Here is a 21,321-nt window from a genome sequence, read left to right as displayed (position 1 = left end):
TACTGTGAGAATTGCATCCAATTGGTATTACCAGAAACGCAAGGTACTGGTTGTCGACCTCACCGCTGAGATTGAAGGAACAGCCATGGAAAGTGTGCGCTGCATGACTGGCAAGTTGTACTGCGAGGATACCCTGACCTTCCTCTGCACTAGGACCAGCCATCTCATATCGCGCGCATTCGCGCAATGTGATACAAAGTTAGATAGCTCAACGAACGTACGTTGGGCAGGAAGATGCGAGCTAATGCGAACATGCACTTTCGCCACCCCTACAGGATTCAGCATTTCCCACATCCAGGCTGGCAGCCGTTGTGGATGGGCGTCAACCAACGACTGGGGTAAGCGACAGGAGCGCAGCGTTAGTGACATCACGTGCTAGCGTGTACCGACTCCATGGGGTGGCGTAACACGATGCTAGCTGGTTGAGGAAAGACCCATGTCATCTTTAAGCCGCATCGGTTCAGCAAGGAGATAAGGTGAGTGGAGTGGTGAGCGACGCTGACGTTTTAGCCGAATGGAATGGAGAAGGATTCAGGCCTTGACGTGAAATGAGGGGTAAAGCAAGAGGCGAATGTCCAGGCTGACGGTGGCGCTCAGTCTACAACGACCTTAGTCCACCGTTGGAAAGCGATGATCGAGCGGAAGCCCCGATCTTGCACGTGTTGTTGTGTGACAAGTGCTGCCCTGATGCTGGTGCGCTACTCGTCACATACCTTACACCTACTTTAGCCGGCAAAACTACGCGAGATAAGCGCCTTCGCGCCAGAAGCGACAGAGGCGTCCCGTTGCTGAGCGGCATGCTGGGATATTGCCTTGACGCCATAGATATATCGTAAGCTTTTGCCGGGAGCTTCGTCGACTGTGCCACTGTGCCGTGTCTTCTGATCATTCTGGAACGGGTAAGTTTTCATCAAGGTACATTGAAGAATGTCAGGCAAATCGTGCGATACTTGCATGAGAGCCGTACCAAGCATCAATCGGTATATGGGTACCTCGCGGCATAGTTGCTGGATCGAACTGCGACCGTTGGCCTACTGCAAGAGCGCATACTAGCGTACCAGCGCCAGCTTCCTGGTGCCGGAGGCGTGTATACCTGAGGTGACTAGGCAACTTCAGCGTGCAAGATGACATGCAGTGCATCTTCAACGCGAGTGTGCCGGTGGCGCGGCACTTGTCGTGCTGTGAGCAGAAAAGGGCCGAAGCTTGAGCGTAGCTTGCTTCGAGCGCAATGATATTGGTGGTTTCGATCATACTATTGACGGAATTCCCGTGCCAGAAGCTCGTCCCATGGTAACAATGCTGGGAAGTGGGGTAGACCGCTCAACCGCCAAACCCTTCCAGCAAAATGGGGGCTGACCTTGACTCTTAGCGTCCGCGGAATGGTAGTACAACATCTCTTGGTTTGCAGTTATTGCAAGGTACCGAGCGTTTTAGGTGTAGATAGTCGTTGTAAAAAGTGGAAAGAGGCGCGGGGAGGTCTGTGACCGAGAACATCCGGGTCGATGACGGGTAGAACCAGCGGATCCAATCTCTCTAGCCCGCCGACGGGATCACCGTATGGCAGATTGCGGAAATGGTTTCTTGCAATTGCGATAGCTGGCAAAGGTAACGGAGATATAGCCTATCTAGGTAATGCAGAAGTTGGGTCAGTGGAGGCAGACATTGACAGCTACGGCGTCGATCACACACACGTGCGCAGATGATGCTCTCGACACCTGTGACTACGAGTAGCTCGAGTCGACAATGCTGTACCCACCATGAATACCGATCATGTGTCCTGGCGTAGTCCTTCTCGATACTGCCAGAGCACTTTGGCATGGTGATAGTCCGTTTGCGTTCATTTTTGGGTAGACCGGTCAGAGAAGCATGCTCAAACAGTACAAACTCATTCAAGCCTCCTGGTTCAAAGCAATACTCCAGACAGTGGTCTCCACTTTTGTTTCGCGCTTGCTCGAACCAATCACTATCGTCTTTGAGGCTCAGCCAAACCTGGTCGCACAAGGCTGTAACTGTTTGGTCGTGGTGCCGAAACGGCGATAGTACGCATTCCAAAGGCAGGTCCCCATGTCAACACGATCGACCGGAAGCAACCGAATTTCTGCTGTATGCATGCAATATGCAGAACCTTGCCCAGATTTCCGCGGCCTGGCACCGAAGGACGTTGAGTGCCTGTTGACTGTGACGGGCTTACCCCAAATGTCGTCGCTGCAGCATGTTGGGTTCAATAGCCGAGAGGCAAGATGGACGGAATTATTCTGAGCTTGAGCGGTCAACACAGACCTGAACCTCGCCGCGGGGGCGCATCGTAACCAGCCTGTCGGGATTGCCGTACCGACCCTACCCTTTGTCCGGCGACCGCAAAATCATGATAATGTGTTTGAGATCGAGTGTTTGAGATGTGCCTAGTTTGTCGCCGCCTGTAGATTGACTGTGTAGTTGCATTTTGATGTGCGGTGTGGATGTTAGAAGTCGTTGTGTCGTGGTCAGCCCTGCCAAGTATGACCAGCTGTCAGGGTTCTGACATAGAAGGCTGCAGCCATCCGTGAACAGCACGTCAGGCTTGACTACGTAGCGAAAGAACCCAAGTTTTGGTCGACCAACCACGTTCGGCCTTGGGAAGATTTCTGGTCATGTACCATCTATGTCATTGGTTGCTGGGAAAGGGGACCGCGACCCCCCGGTGATGCAATTGGTGCAGGAATGCAGCCCATGTTCTGGCGGAACATAACTTCAGGGGTCGTTCTGGAGGCTAAAGATACCAGTGAGCGTGTGGCTTGCTATAGCGAGCGCCCAGTGCACATGACTGCTGCAAGCCATAGTACACCCCTGCTAAGATTGGTAGACAGCTTCTTGGGGTAGGCGATTTGAAAGGAAGGGCGCCTAGATTGAGAGTAGCTTCCGTCTATAGCTGTCGATGTGGAGGGGCTGAGGGCCGCTTTCAACCCCACAACAGGACGGACATGATATTTTCGACTTCGAAACGTGAACGGACCAGAAAGCTAGGTCTTGCGCCATTTCGCAGGTAGTTCATCGCTTGAGAGGTTCGCAGGCCAAAAGCAGCGCGACGTCTGAGTGTGTCAAGCGCGCCCAGCCAACACCAATCCGGTAGTGCCTTTGTCCATGTTCAGACGACTAAGTACACTATACACATACGTGAGCAGTCGACCTCGAGGTTGTGTAGTCGCTACAAATACCTTCTGGCGACTGATCCCGGACAAAGAATCCTTCTCCGTTGATTTGCCCTTCACACTTTGCTCGAGCTCTGCTTTCGCCACAAAGAGACACGGGCCGGAACAACACAACTCAAACAGTACGGCGGTGTCTGACTTGCAAGTTGGTATCGCATAGTCGTCCACGCTGATTGTCTCTGCACCAAAGCCTTGGTGCCGGTGAGAAGCGGGTAACTGCAACAGGTTCGTTCCCTGAACACTTTGCGAACTGCTATGCATCATTGCGGTGAAGCAAACCCAGCAGAGAGCGACGCATTCGCTAGACGTACTGACACATATCCAGTACAATATCTGGAACAGAACAGTCTGATCCAGCATCTTCTCGAGAGACCAACGAACGCATCTCGGTATCCACCAGCAACAAAATCCTTCGGTCTTCATGTTGCACGGCCTTTGACCAACAGAAGAGTCATTCCATCCATTGCAGTTGCGCTTGCTCTGTTCAACTATCGATCTCCATCGCTTAAGCGTTGCGTTGAGTCCGGAAACAGGGCCAATCGGCAGTCCGCAATCTCCACTGTCGCAGCAACTAACTTGTGCGTCAACACTCGCCATGATGAGGGGTGACACGCTCGTCCAACAACATCCTCCGACCCCACCGAATGCTGGGTCAGATTATCAGTCCGGGCTGCATCCAGTTGCGCAATATGGCGTCGATCGCGGCTATTCGTTCGGTGAGACAGGGTACGGCTCGCCAGGCTCGGTGGCGCACGAAGGGATCCCTTCACATGCGTCACATGCCGACAACCATCCTCGTGGGCTCGGACTAGGTATACAATATGTAAGAGTCCCTGCGTCTTCACACATGTAACCATGCTGATCGAGGTACAGGAGGGATATGGTCCACCAGCGGAGTATTACCAGAACGGGCCGTATAACGGCATGCAGGTAAGTAATGTCGCCGGTTGTTTCTGACCCGATTGCTAATGGATGATAGAACGAGCAAGCCTTGTTCTCGCCACCGACACCAAGATCCGCGAACGATGAGGATTCCGGACGTAGGACAACTCGTAGCGGACGAGCAACGACGTCGTCCAGTTCTCCACGCCTGAATGAGACCAGCCCTAGACGGAAGGCGACACCGAGAGTGAAGAAGCCGAAAGCACCGAAAAACGAGAAGCACAAGACGCCCAAGCTTACTGCGCCGTTGAGCATACTGACGAAGGAGCTGCATCATATCCCGGTCAAGAATATGGAGGAATGGGTGAACAGGCCAGCGGATGTCAGGAGACGCGAAGTTGAGAAGAGGAATGGATACATCACTCGTCCCATGAACTCGTTCATGCTGTACCGGTCGGCGTTTGCGGAAAGGGCCAAGTCATGGTGTCTTCAAAACAATCATCAAGTCGTATCGTCCGTAGCGGGGGAGAGCTGGCCGCTGGAGCCGCCGGAGATTCGCGAGCTATACAACGAGTACGCAAAGATCGAGAGGATCAACCACCAAAACGCACACCCGACGTACAAGTTCTCGCCTAGCAAGACAGCAGCGCCGGCTCGTAAGCGAAGAAGCGAGTGGTCTGACGAAGAAGAACCTAGCGACCTTGACGATGCCGAATGGGCTCCCGGTGGTGGCAGGTCTCGTCCCCGACAGGCCAGGAGAATCGATCGATCATTCAGCTATCCGTCAAATGGTGTTGCTGTAGAGTACTTCGATCAGTCGTTCGGACCGAATGGCAATGGTATCAACCGATCGTCCTGGGAGATGACAAACGAAGGGCGACCGATGCCGATGCCGATAAGCCACAACGAGCTCTACAATCAGTACTACCAGACTGCCGCCTACCCGAATATGCAGATCAGTCCGACCTACGCAGACGACATGCACATGAGGAGGGTAGACACGCCATCCTCTTCCATGCAGTTCCACTCGAATCCATCGATGCTGGGATTGCCTGGAGGTAATGCGAACGATCTTCTGCAACAGCTGCATCCGAATATGAGTTCATCATTCGACGAGGGGCAGCTGGATCCATTGCTGTTGGCTTATGACGGAGGAAGCCATTCAGACATCGACCCTTCAGCGCTGCAGAATGCCGTATACCGGAATCCTCATCCGGACATGCAAGAAGATAGGCTTGAGCAACACAACCTTGATGGCTTGTTGGATCTTCCGCATGATGAGTACCAAGCTTGGCAGTCAGACCCGACCATGGTGTCGCTCGAACAAGAGTCGGAGTTTGATAAGTGGATGGGTGAGCAGTGATCTATATCACGTTAGCTAGTGCATTCTGGGTGGTTATGTTGCTCTTACGCTTACGTGCGACGTCGTTCATGGCTATTACCGTTCTTTTCAGCATCGTTGGGTGGTTTCTGATGAGCGCTTCCATGGCGGGCAGCATTCAAGGCGTTGATCGGACCAAAAGCTCGGGGGCTTAGAGCATTTAGACATGGTGTTATCGCATGCGTAGATCGAGATGTACATATTAGGTCAATCCTCCTTTGCTCTTCTCTCGACGCGAGGCTGACGTGATGTCGTGTTCATCGTGCGTATTACCGATCCATCTTTCCGTGTATGTGATAGCATGTATGATGCCAGCCGAGAGTTTGTCGATGCTGGCGAATGAGGTTGCGTGGATTGCTGGCGTTGTGAAAGGGATTGCCGGAAGAGGTTTGAAGTTGGACTCGACAAGCCAAGACCCGTCCCCGCCCCACCTGCCCCCGCGTCAGGAACGCGCCTGCCCTTCGCGGAGGGTCCAACAAATGTTACGGTTACATCGCATGCGGTATTGCTCTTGCTCGAACTACTCAATCTTTGGGATCTTTCAATGAACAAGAACTCCGCAGCGGGAATTCTCGCGTCCTCTCTATACTGAACAACCCACTACTTCTGCGCATTCTAGAAATTGCAGTGACAGTCGCGTTTGCTTAATTGTCACATCTTCGCACCACCAGAGGAAGACACTCAGAACATCCATAACACAGAACGCGATCATGTATGGAGAAGCGGCCAACAAGTTGGTACGAACACTTCACCCATACCCCAATACTATGTACCCTCACTAACAACCCCAGGTCCAAAACGCCAAACGCACCCTCGCCCTCCCCCATCTCCCACCCTACGCCTCGGAGCTCACACGCTCGATAGTGCGCGAAGTGCGCGACCTCGACAAAGACGTTTCATCCATCCTCGCCCCCTACAGCGGGTCTTTCAACCCCAGCGCATCCCCCGAAACCGCCTGCGCCCTCCTCGTAAACCATCTCTGCATGCGCCGGAACAAGCGCTGTCTACTCGCCTACCACCGCGTGCGGAGCGACAAGCTCGAAGAATACTGCTGGGAGGGCGTCGACGTGCTGGAACAACAGGGCAGCAAGGACCATAGCGGAGAACGGGGGAGGGGCAGTGGAATGGGCGCTGGGGGCGGGAAAGAAGAGAGTAGTTTGAGTCCTGAAGAGGAGGAGTATGTGAGGCAATACAGTGATCTGCTTGCTGCGTATAAGGGGCAATGGACGGATATCGATCTAACGGGGAGTCTGGAGCCGCCGCGCGATCTCTTCATCGACGTGCGCGTCTTGAAGGACGCAGGCGAGATCCAAACGGAATACGGGTACGTGACCGCCATCTCGGCATGCCGAAGCCTACGACCCTTCCTTCCGCATCCGAAATATTGCATACTAGTCACCACAGCTAACCGACGTCACAGCTCCATAACCCTTACCAAAAACTCCCAATTCTACGTCCGGCAAGGCGACGTCGAACGCCTAATTGCGCAAGGATACCTCCAACGACTCAGCTAATCAACCTGCTACACTTCCTCCGACCGCTTCAGCAACCAGAAACCATTCCTTCGACCTCATCAGCGACCAAAAATCAGTCCAATACATGAAAGATTGGCCGCAAACCTCACCCCACCTACCCTTTACCAAGTCCCCACCAGGGCACTTCGCATCGACCACCCTCTCTAACGAAACCTGTGAGCCAACCAAATACATCGGAACGTCCTTCCGCAGACCTACCCTACCGCGTGCATCCTTCGCCATGCACCCTCCCCCGCTACACCCCCATTCTGTAAAACCCGCCCTGAACCTGGGTTCGCCGAGCCGCATCCGAGACGAAGGGATATCCAGATCCAGCTTCGCGAGTGGCGTTGGGGGGCGGCAGGGCTGTGCTGTGCGTCTTTTCTGCGAGCAACGCACGCACGCACGCACGTACGCGCCTTACACCTGCATCTGCATCATCAACAGAATAGTCCAGGTTCGCTTTTCGCGAGGTTAAGACATGTATCGACCCTGCAGGTGGTCCTGGACGCCGGGCCTAAAATAGGCGGAGATGTGCGCGAAGGAGATATGCAGTGTTGCGGCGTGAGGTTCGGCGGTCGGAGGATGGAGGGGAGGATTGGAGAGGAAGAATATGGGAGGAAGGTGCAGCATGCAATATGCGACATGCAGCTATGGCGCCATTACACCTACACCTACATATTCCGATGGATATACCCCCGAGGAGGGTTTTTTCAGATGATGCAGCTGCAGCTTGGCTTGAGAGGCGATATGGCGTCAGTGCGGTGCGGCGTGGGTCCTGTAGAGCTGCGTCATCAGTGTTCAGGGCAATACGGCGTGGTCGTACCACGGATTTGGGTCTGAGGAATGAATGAATAAATGTCGGTTCGCGTCTGCATGTATTGATTGTCGCGCAGAGGGTGATGTTGAGGAGATCATTCATCGATGGAGTATACATGATCGGCGAAGAGGCCCGCTATGAGGTCGCGATGCAGTCTCATGTCTCCGGAGATCGGGAGTAAGTGCCGCCAGGCAAGTTGGAGGATACACCGCGAGATATGTGTGGTCAGGAACACGCGAAGGAGTTCATGTGATAAGCAGGAATGCCTCTCATTCGGAAGACTATCTTGAGCTACATGTTCGTGCCATATCAGGCTGCACGGAAAAGCACCAGAGTCAAGACCCCACTCCTTCGTACCAGACATGTTTTACCAGAACTACCAGAGTCAAGCCTCCACTCCCCTTCCCGCATATCGCATGCCGGCGGACCGTGTGGCCGAGCCCGTAATGTACAATGAGGTCGCTGCCGACGAAAGCTGAGTAGTAGAGTAAAGACCTGTGACGGGTTGTGTAAATCAACGTAGACTCTGAATGGAGCAATGAGGTGAGAACTTACGTTTTGGTATAGCCCAGAGGCATGTATCGTAGCACGACCGTGTTTTGTCGAAACCTTCAACTCCGTCCCATGCCCTTCCCATCCATCCATTTGACCATTCCTCCCAATGCAGTAGACTGACGCCATGGAAAAGAAAGCAACGCTGAAAGAACAGAAAGAAACGCTGGAAAGAGAGAAAAAAGTGTCGAGCATACCTTACGGAAGTAAAACTTCTCAAACCACACTGTAACGGCCGGTAGGACCACGAGTCGCAGAGGCATCCTCAGCGGCAATGGTTCCCTCGCGCAGAAGACGAGTGAGCTCCATCATAGCCTGAGTGACAATGTTCTCGGTGTCACCCTCGACGAGAATGTACAACTTGGGTAGATCATTCTCACCAGGCTGCTTAGGAGCTGGGTAGTAGTTGCCCTTGGTCGTGATGGAAACACCAGTCTGCTCCAGAATCTTGGCGACGTTGGTGCGGTTGGTGACGGCCCATCGAGCCTTCTGAGGAAAGTCGTTGATCTCGATGGTTGAGTGGTAGAGACCAGCATCGGGGCCCTTGTTATCGATGGGCTGACCCGCGTGGATCATACCCTTCTTGCTCAGCCTGCCGTCGACCTTGGAAGCAGCGGCCATGGCTCGCTCGCGCGCGGTCATCGGCTTGCCAGAAGCGGCAGCGTCGGGGCGCTCAGTCTTGCTGACCACAATCTTGCTGTTCAGCAGCTTCATCCAGTGTGGTTGATCTTCTTCGGCAGCTGCAGCAGGACCAGAAGCGTTAACAGCACCAGCTGGGCCAGCGACCTCGGGCTTCTTGATGAGTGGTGCAATCTCTTCTTCGTCTTCACTCTCGTCAACACCTTCCAGCTTAAGTTGACGCTTCTCGCGCTTCTTCTCAAGTGCGCGTGCTGCATCGAGCTTGTCGAGACCCTTGCCACCGAAACCGCCATAGTACTTCTCGGTACCTGCCTTGGCCTTCTCATGGAATGTGTTAGCCATCTCCTGGAGCTCTGGAGGCACTTCTGTACCGCTCTCCTTGAGCGCCTTGACGATGTGAAGAGCGAAGCGCTCTTGACCGGGGTTCTCGATAAGCGTAACAGCGGTACCTTTGTTGCCAGCACGGCCGGTACGTCCGCAGCGGTGCACGTAATCTTCTAGATGGGTTGGCGAATCAAAGTTCAAGACCATAGCCAGTCCTGGGACATCAAGACCACGGGCGGCTACAGATGTGGCAATGAGAATCGAAAGAACACCTTGCTTGAAGTCGTTGATCGCTTCGTTACGATCAGTTTGATCTTTAGCTCCGTGAATCGTGTTGACAGAGAAATACTTAGACTTGTAAAGCTTGGACAGGAGATCTTCAGCTGTCTCTTGCCGCTCAGTGAAGATCAATACCTGGGCATTCTCGTCTTCAGAGAACAACTGACCAAGATACAGTAGAGTCTTGTTGATCTTCTTCTCATAACTGTTCGGGACGACAGAGATGATCTGAGTGATCTCGGGAGCTACTTTGCTCTTACCACCGATGGTGATCTCGGCTGGGTTGTGCAGTGCTTTGCGAGCCAAAGATTGCATGTTCTTGGGCATAGTTGCTGAGAAGAGGACAGTTTGGCGATCAGGACGTACATTCGCAAGAATCTTCATGACTTGAGGCTCGAAGCCCATATCGAACATGCGATCAGCTTCATCAAGGACAACGTAAGTGATGCGGCGGAAAGAAAGCACTCGTCCTTGGTTGACGTTGGTCAGATCAATCATTCTGCCAGGAGTTGCACATAGAATGTGGATGCCACCACGCTTGATCATAGCAATTTGTTCAGAGATGGGCTGACCACCATAGGCACACTTGATGGTAACACCCGATGCTGCAAGGAATGGCTTGAGCTCGTTGACAATCTGCAGTGCTAGCTCTCGGGTTGGGGCGAGAATCAGTCCGATAGGCCCATCAGTTGGTTTCAGTGGGCGCTGATCAAGGACATGACGAATCATAGGGATACCGAATGCAAGTGTCTTTCCAGAACCGGTCTTGGCGACTCCGATGAGATCTCGGCCAGAGAGAATTGCGGGTACACCTTGAGACTGGATACCTGTAGGCCTCTCGTAGCCGATCTTGGTGAAGACGTCCATGGTAGCTTGCAGCAGGCCCATCTGCGCCCACTTGGTGACAGGACGGGGAACGTCATCAGGCTTGACTTTGATGCCGTCGAGCTCGTGGCGAAGATCTGCGACCTCCTCAGGTGTCATCTGTGCAACTTCGGAGGGCTCAGTGTAGAAGTCTTTCCTAAACGGTTCGTACTCAACTTTATCGTGGTTGACGGTAGGCACCTCCTTCTTCTTCTTTTTCTTGGCAGCGCGAAGTTCGTTAAGGTCCTCATGTTCGACGGAAGTCTCGACAGTCTCAAGCTCGTCAGCAAACATAGTCTGACCCGAAGGAGCTCCGCGGCTTGGTTGTGGCTCAGTGAGATCGGCCATGAAGGCATCGAGAGGATCGACGTCATCTTCTTCGGCGCCTGCATTTTCGTCAACTTCCATCTTGTCGTCGGCAGGGGCTTCGACAGCAGTTGCCTCTTCCATGGCCGTGTCCTCTTGGTTCTCGTTGGCGATCTCAGCGCGACGCTTCTCAAGGCGAGCCTGAAGCTCCGCGTTGTTCTCGTCATCACTGCCGATGTCACTCATTGGAGAATCCGCGTCGTCGCCGTCAGCTTCGAGCGAGGGTGCCTCGTTGGCGTCGAATTCGGGGAGAGCCTGTAGCTTGCGCTTGCGGGTCGGGCCTTCCTCGTCGAGCAATGCCTTTCTGGAATTCTCTTCCTCGGTCTCAGCAGCAGTCTTGGTCTTGAGACCGAACGAGCCAATGTTACCATTGCCCTTAACAATGGGAACGTCTGTACGTGTAAGCTTGTGGTTCGTGAAACGAGGGTTTGGGATGAACATACTGCTAGCGTTGGTGACAGTCTTGCCTGCAGGCTTGGCCATGTCTAGAGGACGGGCTGCGGCGGAAGCATCCAGTCTGAAGGTCGACTTCTCGGGCTGCTTCTGCTTGACTTTCTCAGTAGCACTCTTCTGCGGAATGACTTTGGTCTTAGCGGTATCAACAAGCTTGGCCTCAGATGCCGGAGCTGGCGGGGGCGTCGCAGTGACTGACGGGGTTGCAGGTGCAGTGGCAGCTGGCGAAGCACCGGAACCGGATGTGTCGGTCTTCTCTTTGAGCAGGCGCTCGGCATTGAGCTTCTTCCACTCGGCTAGCTTCGCAGCGCGGTCCGCAAGCTTGTCCTTGGCTTGTGTCTCGGGGTCTTTCTTCCTGTCGTCGCGCGAGGAGTGATCTAGCCGATCGCGCCTGCTGTCGTCGCGTCTGCCGTCATCGCGCCTCCAGCTGTCTGAGCCTGGTGCAGGTGTGGCAGATGAACGGGAACCAGGGCGGCGGGAAGTAGAGCGGCGACGCCTGTCTCTATCACCGTCGCGGTCGCGCCTGTAGCTGTCTCCACGGTCGGCACGGTCTCCTCGGTCACGGGATCGGTCGCGGCGGCGAGGCGGGGAGCGCGAACGTCGACGATACGTGTCGCCGCGGTCGCGGTCTCGACGGTCAGGCTCTCGACGGTCATCGCGGCGGTCTCGGCGGTCACGGTCGTCTCTGAAGCGGCTCTCGCCATAGCGGTCTCCCCGATCTCCGCGGTCGCGGTCGCGGCGCGGGGAATGGCGCCTACGATCGTAGTCAGAGTGGCGCGTCGCCATGGTGAGTCGGTGGAATTACTGCTGCAATCAGTCTGGGGTGGCGTCTTGGCGTAGCAGATGCGGGTGGTGGATGCAATTGCGTGGGGTAAACAGAGAGTTGGAGTTGCGGAGTTTGCGATAAAGTTGCTGTAGAGTCTCCGAGGATATGCTTGGCTGATGGCAGCCTGGCACGTGCGACGCGCTAAAACCGAAATCTTGGACGCTAGCGATAATTTTTGGGAAGTTGCGACAGTCCGCGGTGAACGTGAGGAGGAAACATCAAACGCCCAAAATGTCAGTCAACCCGCGCAAGAGAAAGGTCGTGACGCGCCCGGCGCCCGAGCCCAGTGACTCGGAAGGTGAATTGGCCGACGGACTGCTCGAGGGCATCCTGTCGCATTCCGAGGACGACTCGGACGACAGCCAAGATGAAGGCGCCGATACCGATGCTAGCAGTGTGATTGAGGGTCTTTCCGACGAAGATGAAGAGGAGGAGGAAGACAGCGATGCAGAGCAGATTCGTGAGGAAATGCGCAACCTGAATACCTCGGATGTTCCATTGCGCAAGAAGAATGGAGTACCTACACACGAGATGGATCTGGACGTGGGTGGCGCGAATGGGGAACTAGAAGACGATGAAGACCTGAAGCCCAACTACACTGTCACCACCGATGCGCACGGCAACACTCGCTACATCTACAAAGAGATCGACCCAGTCTACGAATCCGACGATTCTGACGCCGAAGCTACCAACACGATCGGCAACATCGACCTCAAGTACTACGATGAATACCCGCATATTGGCTACGATATCAACGGCAAGAAGATCATGCGCCCGGCAAAGGGAGAGGCGCTAGATGCGCTGCTGGACAGTATCGACATACCCAAGGGCTGGACAGGCTTGACGGATCCCCAGACAGGAAAGCCGCTGAACCTGTCACCCGAGGAGCTCGATGTACTCAAGAGGCTCACAAGGAACGAGATTGTGGAAGATGGTTACGACCCATACCCAGAGATGGTCGCCTACTTCTCTGGCGTCAACACGGAGATTATGCCACTGAGCGCTGCGCCAGAGCCCAAGCGACGATTCATCCCCTCCAAGCACGAAGCGAAGCGCGTCATGAAGATCGTCAAGGCGATTAGGGAAGGTCGCATCAAGCCATACAGGGCACCGGAGGAGCAGGAGGAAGAGCAAGACGTTTTCACCTTTGACGTGTGGGCGGACGAGAAGCCCCGCCCTGACAACACAATGCACATTCCCGCGCCCAAGCTGCCACCGCCTGGCTACGAAGCGAGTTACCACCCACCGCCCGAGTACTTGCCAGATAAGGTTGAGGAGCAGAAGTGGCTGGAGCAAGACGATGAAGAGCGGGAGACAGACTTCTTGCCCAAGAATTACGATGCCCTGCGCAAGGTCCCTGGTTACGAGACATTCGTCAAGGAAAGGTTTGAGCGAAGCTTGGATCTCTACTTGGCTCCCCGTATCCGGAGAAACCGACTCAACATCGACCCCGAATCACTGCTACCTAAGCTGCCGAACCCTGAAGAGCTCAAGCCTTTCCCGACTACATGCGCAGCGATATACCGTGGACAAGAGGGACGTGTTCGTTGTGTTTCGGTCGATCCTAACGGTATCTTTGTTGCCAGTGGAGGTGACGACGGCTACGTAAGGATCTGGGAGCTATTGACTGGTCGCCAGGTCTGGAACGCAAAGCTGTCAGATGAGGAGGCTGTTGATGCCGTACAATGGAGACCCACCAAGGAGACATCCGTAGTAGCTGCTGCTTGCGGCGAGAACGTCTACCTAATCGTACCCTTCACACTTCTTTCGCCGGACGTTGAGCAAGCCAGCCGCGAAATTCTCGACGCCGGTTGGGGTTACGCAGCATCAAAGCCCACCACAACAACATTCGGCGAGGCACCCAAAGCAGTCCCAGGCAAGTGGAGCCGTCCAGGAGCCCGTCTTGAGAACAAGGGCGTTCTCGTCCAAATCGAAGTCCGAGCAGCAGTCAAGATAGTCAACTGGCACCGGAGAGGAGACTACTTTGCCACAGTCTCGCCCCGCGGCCAAAGCACAGCAGTAGCCATCCACACCGTCTCGAAACACCTCACCCAACTCCCCTTCCGCCGCCTCAAGGGTATCGCGCAAACCGCCCAATTCCACCCCTCCAAAGCCATCTTCTTCGTCGCCACCCGCAACACCATCCGCAGCTACGATCTCGCCAAGCAGGAACTCGTCAAGATCCTGCAACCAGGTGCTAAATGGATCTCGTCCATCGATGTGCATCCCGGTGGTGACAACATCATTGTCGGAACATACGACAAGGTAAGTCCTCACTATTCAGAAACATCATTAAAACATATGCTGATTTCTTCCAGCGCCTCCTCTGGCACGACCTCGACCTCTCCAACAAACCCTACAAAACCCTTCGTTTCCACAAGGAAGCCATCCGTTCAGTGCGCTTCCACCAAGGCGGTCTGCCCCTCTTCGCCGATACCTCCGACGACGGCACTATTCAAATTTTCCACGGAAAGGTCGTGGGGGATCTTATGGAGAACGCGACTATCGTTCCTTTGAAGGTATTGCGCGGACACAAGGTCAAGAGCAGGCTGGGTGTTATGGGTCTGGATTGGCATCCGAGGGAGCCGTGGTGTGTGTCGGCTGGTGCGGATGGCACGTTGAGGCTGTGGAGTTAGATATGGGATATGTAATATGTCTCTTTTACATGACTTGCATTCGCACGGCGTTGGAGCAAGGACGGAAAATGTAACAGTTCTATGCTTTTGCCCGAATATTGTGCTCTTTGATTCACTTATGGCCTGCTAGTGATAATGACGCGTGCAATAGTCTACGGTCGATTGCACTGCCTGAGAAGCTCAGGCTCCGGGATATTGCAAACCCAATCTCTTCGTCCATGACCAGATCAACCAAAGCACACCAGGTAGTACGTCATCATGCATCACAAGGCGTGCCACAATGCCAACCCACATGTCACCTTCTAACAGTACATGACTGTCATGAACCTGCCTCCTTCTTACCATCTTCCATCCAACTGTCTAAACAGACCTTCGTACCCTCAACCCAACCCACGTCATTTGCCGCCTATACGTACACCACCCATCATGTCTTCATCCATTCCCTCCAGCCCTCTCCTCCGTCTCCCCAAAGAACTGCGCTACGAGATCTACGACCATCTCTGCCGCCAGGGACCTAAGCGGAATCGGACTGCGCACCCATATGAGCAATTAACCGCTTACATCGACCAAATGGCACCAACCGAGCTATCTGTGACATGTCGCTTCCTCTGCGATGAAATCCGCGCCTACTTCTATTCAAAAGCCACATTAGGTTTCTACCCACTTGCCAGCTCGTGCATTCTCGAAAGCTCGATCGAAGCAATCGCCCTCCGCGCCAGCGCTGGACCTTGGGCCGGATAATTGCTGCGTGTCGTGACAAGTCTGGTAGTTACTGGCTGACTGGAAGCAAGAAGGAATGGTCTCAATCATGAAGAGTGTGATCGCGAAGAGCGGATGCGTAGTCGCTGCAAAGCTGTGTGTGCGAGAGATTCTGCATCCCTAGGTGCTCAGATACTACAACGCTCCGGAATATGCAGGTGTGATCAGTTTATATACCCCATCATTGTCCGAAGCTTTTACCTCACCTCAGGACTTTATGATGAGGTATCTCAAACTAGCAAGCGCATCATGTATCGTCTCAGTTGCGTCTCCTGTGTGGTTTGTCTTGTCTCTACCCCCACCCAATCACTCATCCCTAAACCACGCCAACAACCTCTCATTAAACTTCCTCACCCCCTTGAAAGCCTCTGGCCCATTACAGTCCTGAAACTTAGTTAACCCATCAAACATCATCATAAGATCATTATCAAACCCATCACCAAGCACCCTGCCTCCCTCTTCTCTGTCCCCAGGATCCTTCAGATCGACAAAAGCTAAGATAGCCTCCGCATGCGGCACATCATCCAGCCCCCTCAAATGTTCCTCCCACTGCCTCCCCGGTGGGCCAAAATATCCCGTTACGCTGCGAAAAGCGGCGAGACGGTGACGCATACTCATCCATTTCTCGAATGCGAGGTGTAGGCGAAGCGCACTATCGTTATGATCAGAATGCCACGCATCAGCGTTGGTACAATGGAACTGGTTGAGCAGAAAGTCCATGCGTTCTTCCGCAGCGGAGTCGTAGTTGGTGGGATCAAAGTTCTTGATGCCATTTAGGTACGCTACAAGCAGTCTGTAGAGTTCGAGACGGTATATGCGCGTTTGACGGGTTGTGGGAGAGGGATCGGAGATGAGGGAGCGGATTATGGCGTCGGTATATGCATCGCTTGATATGTCTTCGTCGATTTGGATGATTTGGCCACTTGGAGGGTAGACGATAGTGTCTACTGCATCGTTTTGCGTTTGTGTGTCTGGTATGACGGAATCTTGTCTGAGAGGGTTTCGGTAGGTGCCCGATGGGCCGGCGACGCTCTCGTTCTGGTTGTCGTACTCGTATTGCATTTCGTCTGCATTAGATGTGGCGATGTCGTTCTGGATTCTTGAATCTAATTCAGATTAGCTTAGATGTCCTATACTCCTCTCCAAGTGAGGAACTTACCGACGTCTCCGGGATGCAACTCTTCCGCATCGACCACCGTTTCCGCGTCTGCGGTTTCTTCACGAGGCGGTGCCCAAGTCGCGTCTGAGTCATATGTGGACTCTCTTCGTCTTCCAAACGATGAGCGGCCTAGGTTCGGGAATGCGGGAGGCGATATCGGAGACAAAGCAGGAGGAGATATGGGGATCGAGTATGGATCTCGTGACTGATTAGTGAGAACAGGGATCGTTCGACCGCCCTTTGAAGGCTTCGCAAGCTTCCCGGAAGGTGTTCGTTCGTGGGAATATTGCGCTTTCCTCTTACTTGGTGTTGTGGTCTTATTCACGGAGGTGAAGCTGGTGCTTGTAGTCTTCTCGTTGGCACTGGTGGCTGTAGTATCTCTGCGCGGTTCTGGTGTTGGATACATGCGTGGTGGCTCTGGCGCCCGAAACGATCCACCTATGATTCTAGGGCTGTCAATTTCTGCGAGATCTTCGACGGTGTCTTCGTTCTGTTGATCTTGAGATGGCAAGTCGCGGATCCGACCTTTTGCTTTCCCTTTTCGTGGAGTCGCCTTGTACTCTCTGACCACAGTACATATGAGCCAGCATCGGATGTAGAACATAATACTGAGAGGGAGTCAGTAAAGTCGTTTATGAGAACGCATCAAGTGCTCACTTCTGGCGGTCTTTCGGGTCGTCCCAGTCCTGCTCCTCGATGCCGTTTCCTTGGGATTCGCCTGACGAGCGTATTTCACCGTCTTCTATACGGCCCCATATCTTCACTCCAAATTCTTGTCCGAGCCGGAGGACGTCTTCCAAGAACGCATTCTCTTCAGCTAGATACGTATGGAGCTCTTCAATGGTGCCACGATACGACGTAGCGAACGACTTTGCTATTCCCTCAACCACTCTTTGCAGCTCGTTAGCCTTGTCGGCCTTTTCCTTGTTGACGAAGTAGCCATGTTGCTCATCGTGTAGCTTCTCACTGATCAAGCCAAGTGACTCCCAGGCATGCATCGCTTTCTTACGCTTGTTAATACAAGCGTCAACGAACGCTGCACGATCATCTTGAGAGTTGAGTGGAGGTACCATGATGGTGTGAAATAGAATGACGAATATGCCATTTCAGAAATCGGTTGGAGTGGCGAATATAACCAACGTCCCATCAACGCTCTCGTGGAGGCTGCGCGAAACAACCTGTCGTGCATGGCTGAGACTGCCCGCGCATAAACGAAGTTGTGGCGTTGACGATATCCAAAAGCTGAACAAGTTCATGCGATACGCTCAGAGATGTCGCGAATAGGGTACTGATTTGCGCTGCCCAGTCGCTTGTTAGAACAAGGGACATCTTTCGACTGGTTGTGTTGCTGCTGCCTACCCGACTGTTCGCGGGCTGTGCAGGCGGCGCAGCCTCGCGACGTGCGCCAGAACCCGGCTGCGCATGCCAAATCTTGTCACAGCTCTGTCTTGGAACGAAACCTGATAGATAAGGAAATTTGAAATCGTGATTGAAGATGTCTTTGAAGATGTCTTTGGAGATGTCTTTGAATTGTTTCCAGCATCCGTGTTGGGCCTGAGGATGTACGTGGGGTGGGTAACGGCAATGGTTACCAGTAAGAGGTGTGCTCTACGCGCCACTATTCTGGAGTGTGACCGAATTCGCTACACCCAGACAATGCGATAGGATGAAAACTTCCGACCCCATCATCACCCCGGAAGCCTCGCAGTCAATGCTTGATCAGTCGTTGGCTTCGCTTCAGCCCGCAGCTGACCAACGAGGCGGCTCGGTCCGATGCCGGCCATTCTCCAGATACTTGGTAGGCGGAGACTGGTGAATTACGATGGCTTTGCTTTCGAAGCAGTAGGAATCGCTCATAAGATGCTTGCGCTTCGATTTTGCGCGCCTTCCTCTATCAAAGCCTGAAGAAGCCTCACGGTCGTATTCGTATTGTATCCAGTTTGCCGCTCAACCTCGTTCAAGACGTTCCAGATACGCGCCTTTCTTGAGATCCCATGGATATGTTTCGCGGCTGGAACGTATCAGTGACCGTTTCGCTGTGATCGAATAATAATTTGACTATGTGTAGCCGGAAGAATGGATACGTACCATAGAAGAGACCATGCGTAGAGAATACCATCAGCGATGGGGGGAAATCTGATATTGCTATGTTGGTAATCTCCATAGCCTGCTCCTGGATCAGGGGAATGTATGCCTCGTCTTGAAGCTCTGGCTCTGCATAGAGCAGGATATGTGTTATGTGATACCCTGAACCCGTTAGATTATGCTGAGCGCTACGTGCGTCTATAAACGTACAAAACGCTGTGGCGGCTGCGGCCGCCACTGGGAAGTATACTTTGCCAAAGCCATCTTCGTCTTTCTCCCCATATGAAATACCAACAAACGTGTCAGAAAGCCCCCTTCGCCACATTTCGATCTCGTGCAGGAAGCTTTGGCGCTGCTCTTTACCTGCTTCAGTTCGTCCATCTGGTCCAAAAATGAGATTGAGAACTCGCGCTAATATCCAAAGCATGTGGTTTCCCAAAATATCTTCTCTAGTCTCACCCTCTACCCAGGACACCTCCCATTCTGCAGGGTCTAGTACCAGAGGCTGCTCGCTAGCCATAGCTACAACGATCTCGTGTCGGATATAGATCCAGAAGTTGGCCAGATCAGTGCCGCTTGACTGTGCGGTAACATGTCGTGATTTGATTAATACTGTAAGGCCTAGGAAGTGTCGCCGGTAGTCTTCAGAGCGCAAGGCTCCGTGGATTTCGTAGCTCAAGAGCAGCATACTTGCGGTAAGCGCATGTTCGTGCGAAGGCATGCTCAAAGCTTCTATGAGTAGGCGCAACGATTCGCCATAATGCTTGGAAGCTGTGACTTGCCAAGAAGGATCATTGCTCGAATTGGAAAGGGCTAGATAGTTGGCGGTAAAGGCGCATACACAATGAAACAGAAGCGGCGATCTGAGGACCAGCTGTGGGATTTTGTGCTGGAAGGTGCTGGCATGATCAAAGATATCCATCCATGTTGCGACGGTGCGTACATAGGTCTGGAGTAAAAAGGCGCTTTCTGGTGTCAAGCGTACCTTCTTCGGACCGTTCGCTTCGTCGGAACCTGCTGTCGTGACACCATTAGCAGGTATGTAGTTCTGACTTGACAAAGTGTCTTCAGGCAGGTCAAGATCATTCATCCGTGTCCTAAACACGTCAACGAGAAGCGGCGCATCATTGTTTGGTTCGTCCGGTGTTGTATCGACACGAGGAGTAGCCCAGACGATCTCCTCGGATAGCTCGCAGTCGAGGTTGAGGCGTTCACAATTCCCGCATACTGGCCTTTTCTCATCGCAGCGAGTGTGACGGCGTTTGCAGGTGGCGCTGGAGCGACTCAGTCAGCCAGAAGTACAGGTTTTCGCGTTGAAAATAGCAGCCAGACGTACCAACCTTGATGCCATTAGCTTATCTCAGCATCGCAGCAGAGTTTCATAGATCACGGCACATACCTGTTCTACTGCGCGGGCCGCCTCTCCGCTTCTTTTTCAATCTTGTATCGCCACTCATTATTGGTTGAGGTGCAGTCGTAGAGTTATGAGTGGATGGCTACATAGATGCTTTCGGAGATCAGCGATCCGGCAAGTCCAGATCCGCTCTAGTGCGACGCGCCGTGCGCGTATGCGCGACATCCGCCGGGACGCCCATCGCACACGCACATCACATTTGGCAACCTTCACTTCCAAGGTTGCAATGCGGCTGTGTTCCTACTTTGATATATGACCGAGCGAAAGTCAATATATCACCACTAGTTGCAGTCGGAGAACGCCGGTTTGACGATGTCTTCATTGAGCTTTCGCGGGAGGAGCTGGTTGAACGCGCCCTGGGCGAACAAGTCAGTCACCACACGCCACTTCCAAGGGCTTACTAACCTGCCGCAGCGTCTTCTCCAAGCCGAATCAGAAGACTGCGCGCATCTTTTCAACATCCTCTGGCCGTTAGGGGACCAACTTCTACATCTGGATAGACGTGTGATCAGCAACATGGGCTGTGACGAGAAATTCCCCGTGGATACCAGCAGGTGTTTCAGGATGCTCTCGCAGCGCGCCTATACCAGCGATCATCAGCCGAAACGACCTTGTATCAATCACATGCTCGTATAGCCACCTCTGGCCGAGTATTCGCAATGCTCCTTGCACCCCACGGCGTGGGGTACGAACGTGCGAAGAGTGTACGCAAAGTTTACGAGAGTCCCCACAGTTGTTCGTGACTTTCCGAAGTCAATCTGCTCAGCTCGTTCCTCGGAGCCACTCGTTCAGACTACTATGATTCAGCATCCCTGCGACCCCTGCCAGATCTGAGGGCTGTGTACTATTCAGCTTCACCAGCTGTCTCTTTGGAGAAGACAGGAGACGTGCAAGGTCCTGCTGAGCACATCTTCACCTGCCTCAGGGAACATCGAATGTGCTCCATCCTGGCTATGGTTGTTCTTGGAATGGAACGAGATGTTGCCCGTGAGCGAAGAACAGGCCGTTGCAACGTCGGCAAAACTCACCCTCGGAGATCAAGATCAGGATCTTTCAGCAGAGCAAGAGAATGGCGCAATGGCGTTCGGCGGATTGTCGCAATCCCGATACGGCAATATTGGCTCCAAAGGGACGAGATCCAGTTACACATTGGACTAGGATCCTCGCCAGGGGAAGCCAA

The 21,321-nt window shown here is 53.5% G+C and overlaps 6 protein-coding genes across 6 annotated transcripts; 3 read left to right on the top strand and 3 right to left on the bottom strand.

Annotated features, from left to right (window-relative positions):
• Positions 1–3,783: 3,783 nt before the first annotated feature.
• On the top strand, positions 3,784–5,433 carry J4E78_005096 (uncharacterized protein; the record flags this gene model as incomplete). The annotated part of the gene is made up of 3 exons (XM_049365718.1): positions 3,784–4,011; positions 4,062–4,118; positions 4,168–5,433. 3 exons carry the CDS (start codon positions 3,784–3,786, stop codon positions 5,431–5,433), a joined length of 1,551 nt encoding a protein of 516 aa, XP_049222433.1.
• A 728-nt stretch (positions 5,434–6,161) lies between these two features.
• On the top strand, positions 6,162–6,965 carry PSF1 (DNA replication protein psf1; the record flags this gene model as incomplete). The annotated part of the gene is made up of 3 exons (XM_049365717.1): positions 6,162–6,188; positions 6,243–6,775; positions 6,872–6,965. The coding sequence occupies 3 exons, from the start codon at positions 6,162–6,164 to the stop codon at positions 6,963–6,965; spliced, it is 654 nt and encodes a 217-aa protein (XP_049222432.1).
• A 1,588-nt stretch (positions 6,966–8,553) lies between these two features.
• PRP5 (pre-mRNA processing RNA-helicase) lies at positions 8,554–12,048 on the bottom strand (the record flags this gene model as incomplete). The annotated part of the gene is made up of 1 exon (XM_049365716.1): positions 8,554–12,048. The coding sequence occupies one exon, from the start codon at positions 12,046–12,048 to the stop codon at positions 8,554–8,556; it is 3,495 nt and encodes a 1,164-aa protein (XP_049222431.1).
• A 271-nt stretch (positions 12,049–12,319) lies between these two features.
• Positions 12,320–14,724, top strand: ERB1 (Ribosome biogenesis protein erb1; the record flags this gene model as incomplete). Its single annotated transcript, XM_049365715.1, has 2 exons — positions 12,320–14,353; positions 14,407–14,724. The coding sequence occupies 2 exons, from the start codon at positions 12,320–12,322 to the stop codon at positions 14,722–14,724; spliced, it is 2,352 nt and encodes a 783-aa protein (XP_049222430.1).
• Positions 14,725–15,789: 1,065 nt separating this feature from the next.
• J4E78_005092 (uncharacterized protein) lies at positions 15,790–17,690 on the bottom strand (the record flags this gene model as incomplete). The annotated part of the gene is made up of 4 exons (XM_049365714.1): positions 15,790–16,589; positions 16,643–17,250; positions 17,300–17,646; positions 17,685–17,690. The coding sequence occupies 4 exons, from the start codon at positions 17,688–17,690 to the stop codon at positions 15,790–15,792; spliced, it is 1,761 nt and encodes a 586-aa protein (XP_049222429.1).
• An 899-nt stretch (positions 17,691–18,589) lies between these two features.
• On the bottom strand, positions 18,590–20,184 carry J4E78_005091 (uncharacterized protein; the record flags this gene model as incomplete). Its single annotated transcript, XM_049365713.1, has 5 exons — positions 18,590–18,678; positions 18,731–18,889; positions 18,938–19,490; positions 19,713–19,954; positions 20,181–20,184. 5 exons carry the CDS (start codon positions 20,182–20,184, stop codon positions 18,590–18,592), a joined length of 1,047 nt encoding a protein of 348 aa, XP_049222428.1.
• Between the last annotated feature and the right edge of the window lie 1,137 nt (positions 20,185–21,321).

This window comes from Alternaria triticimaculans (genome assembly GCF_023758025.1).
Source record: "Alternaria triticimaculans strain BMP 0046 chromosome Unknown scaffold_6, whole genome shotgun sequence".
In the NCBI taxonomy this organism is placed as follows: Eukaryota; Fungi; Ascomycota; class Dothideomycetes; order Pleosporales; family Pleosporaceae; genus Alternaria; species Alternaria triticimaculans.
Note: the sequence above shows the minus strand (reverse complement) of the source record. Positions and strands in the feature narration are given on the sequence as shown.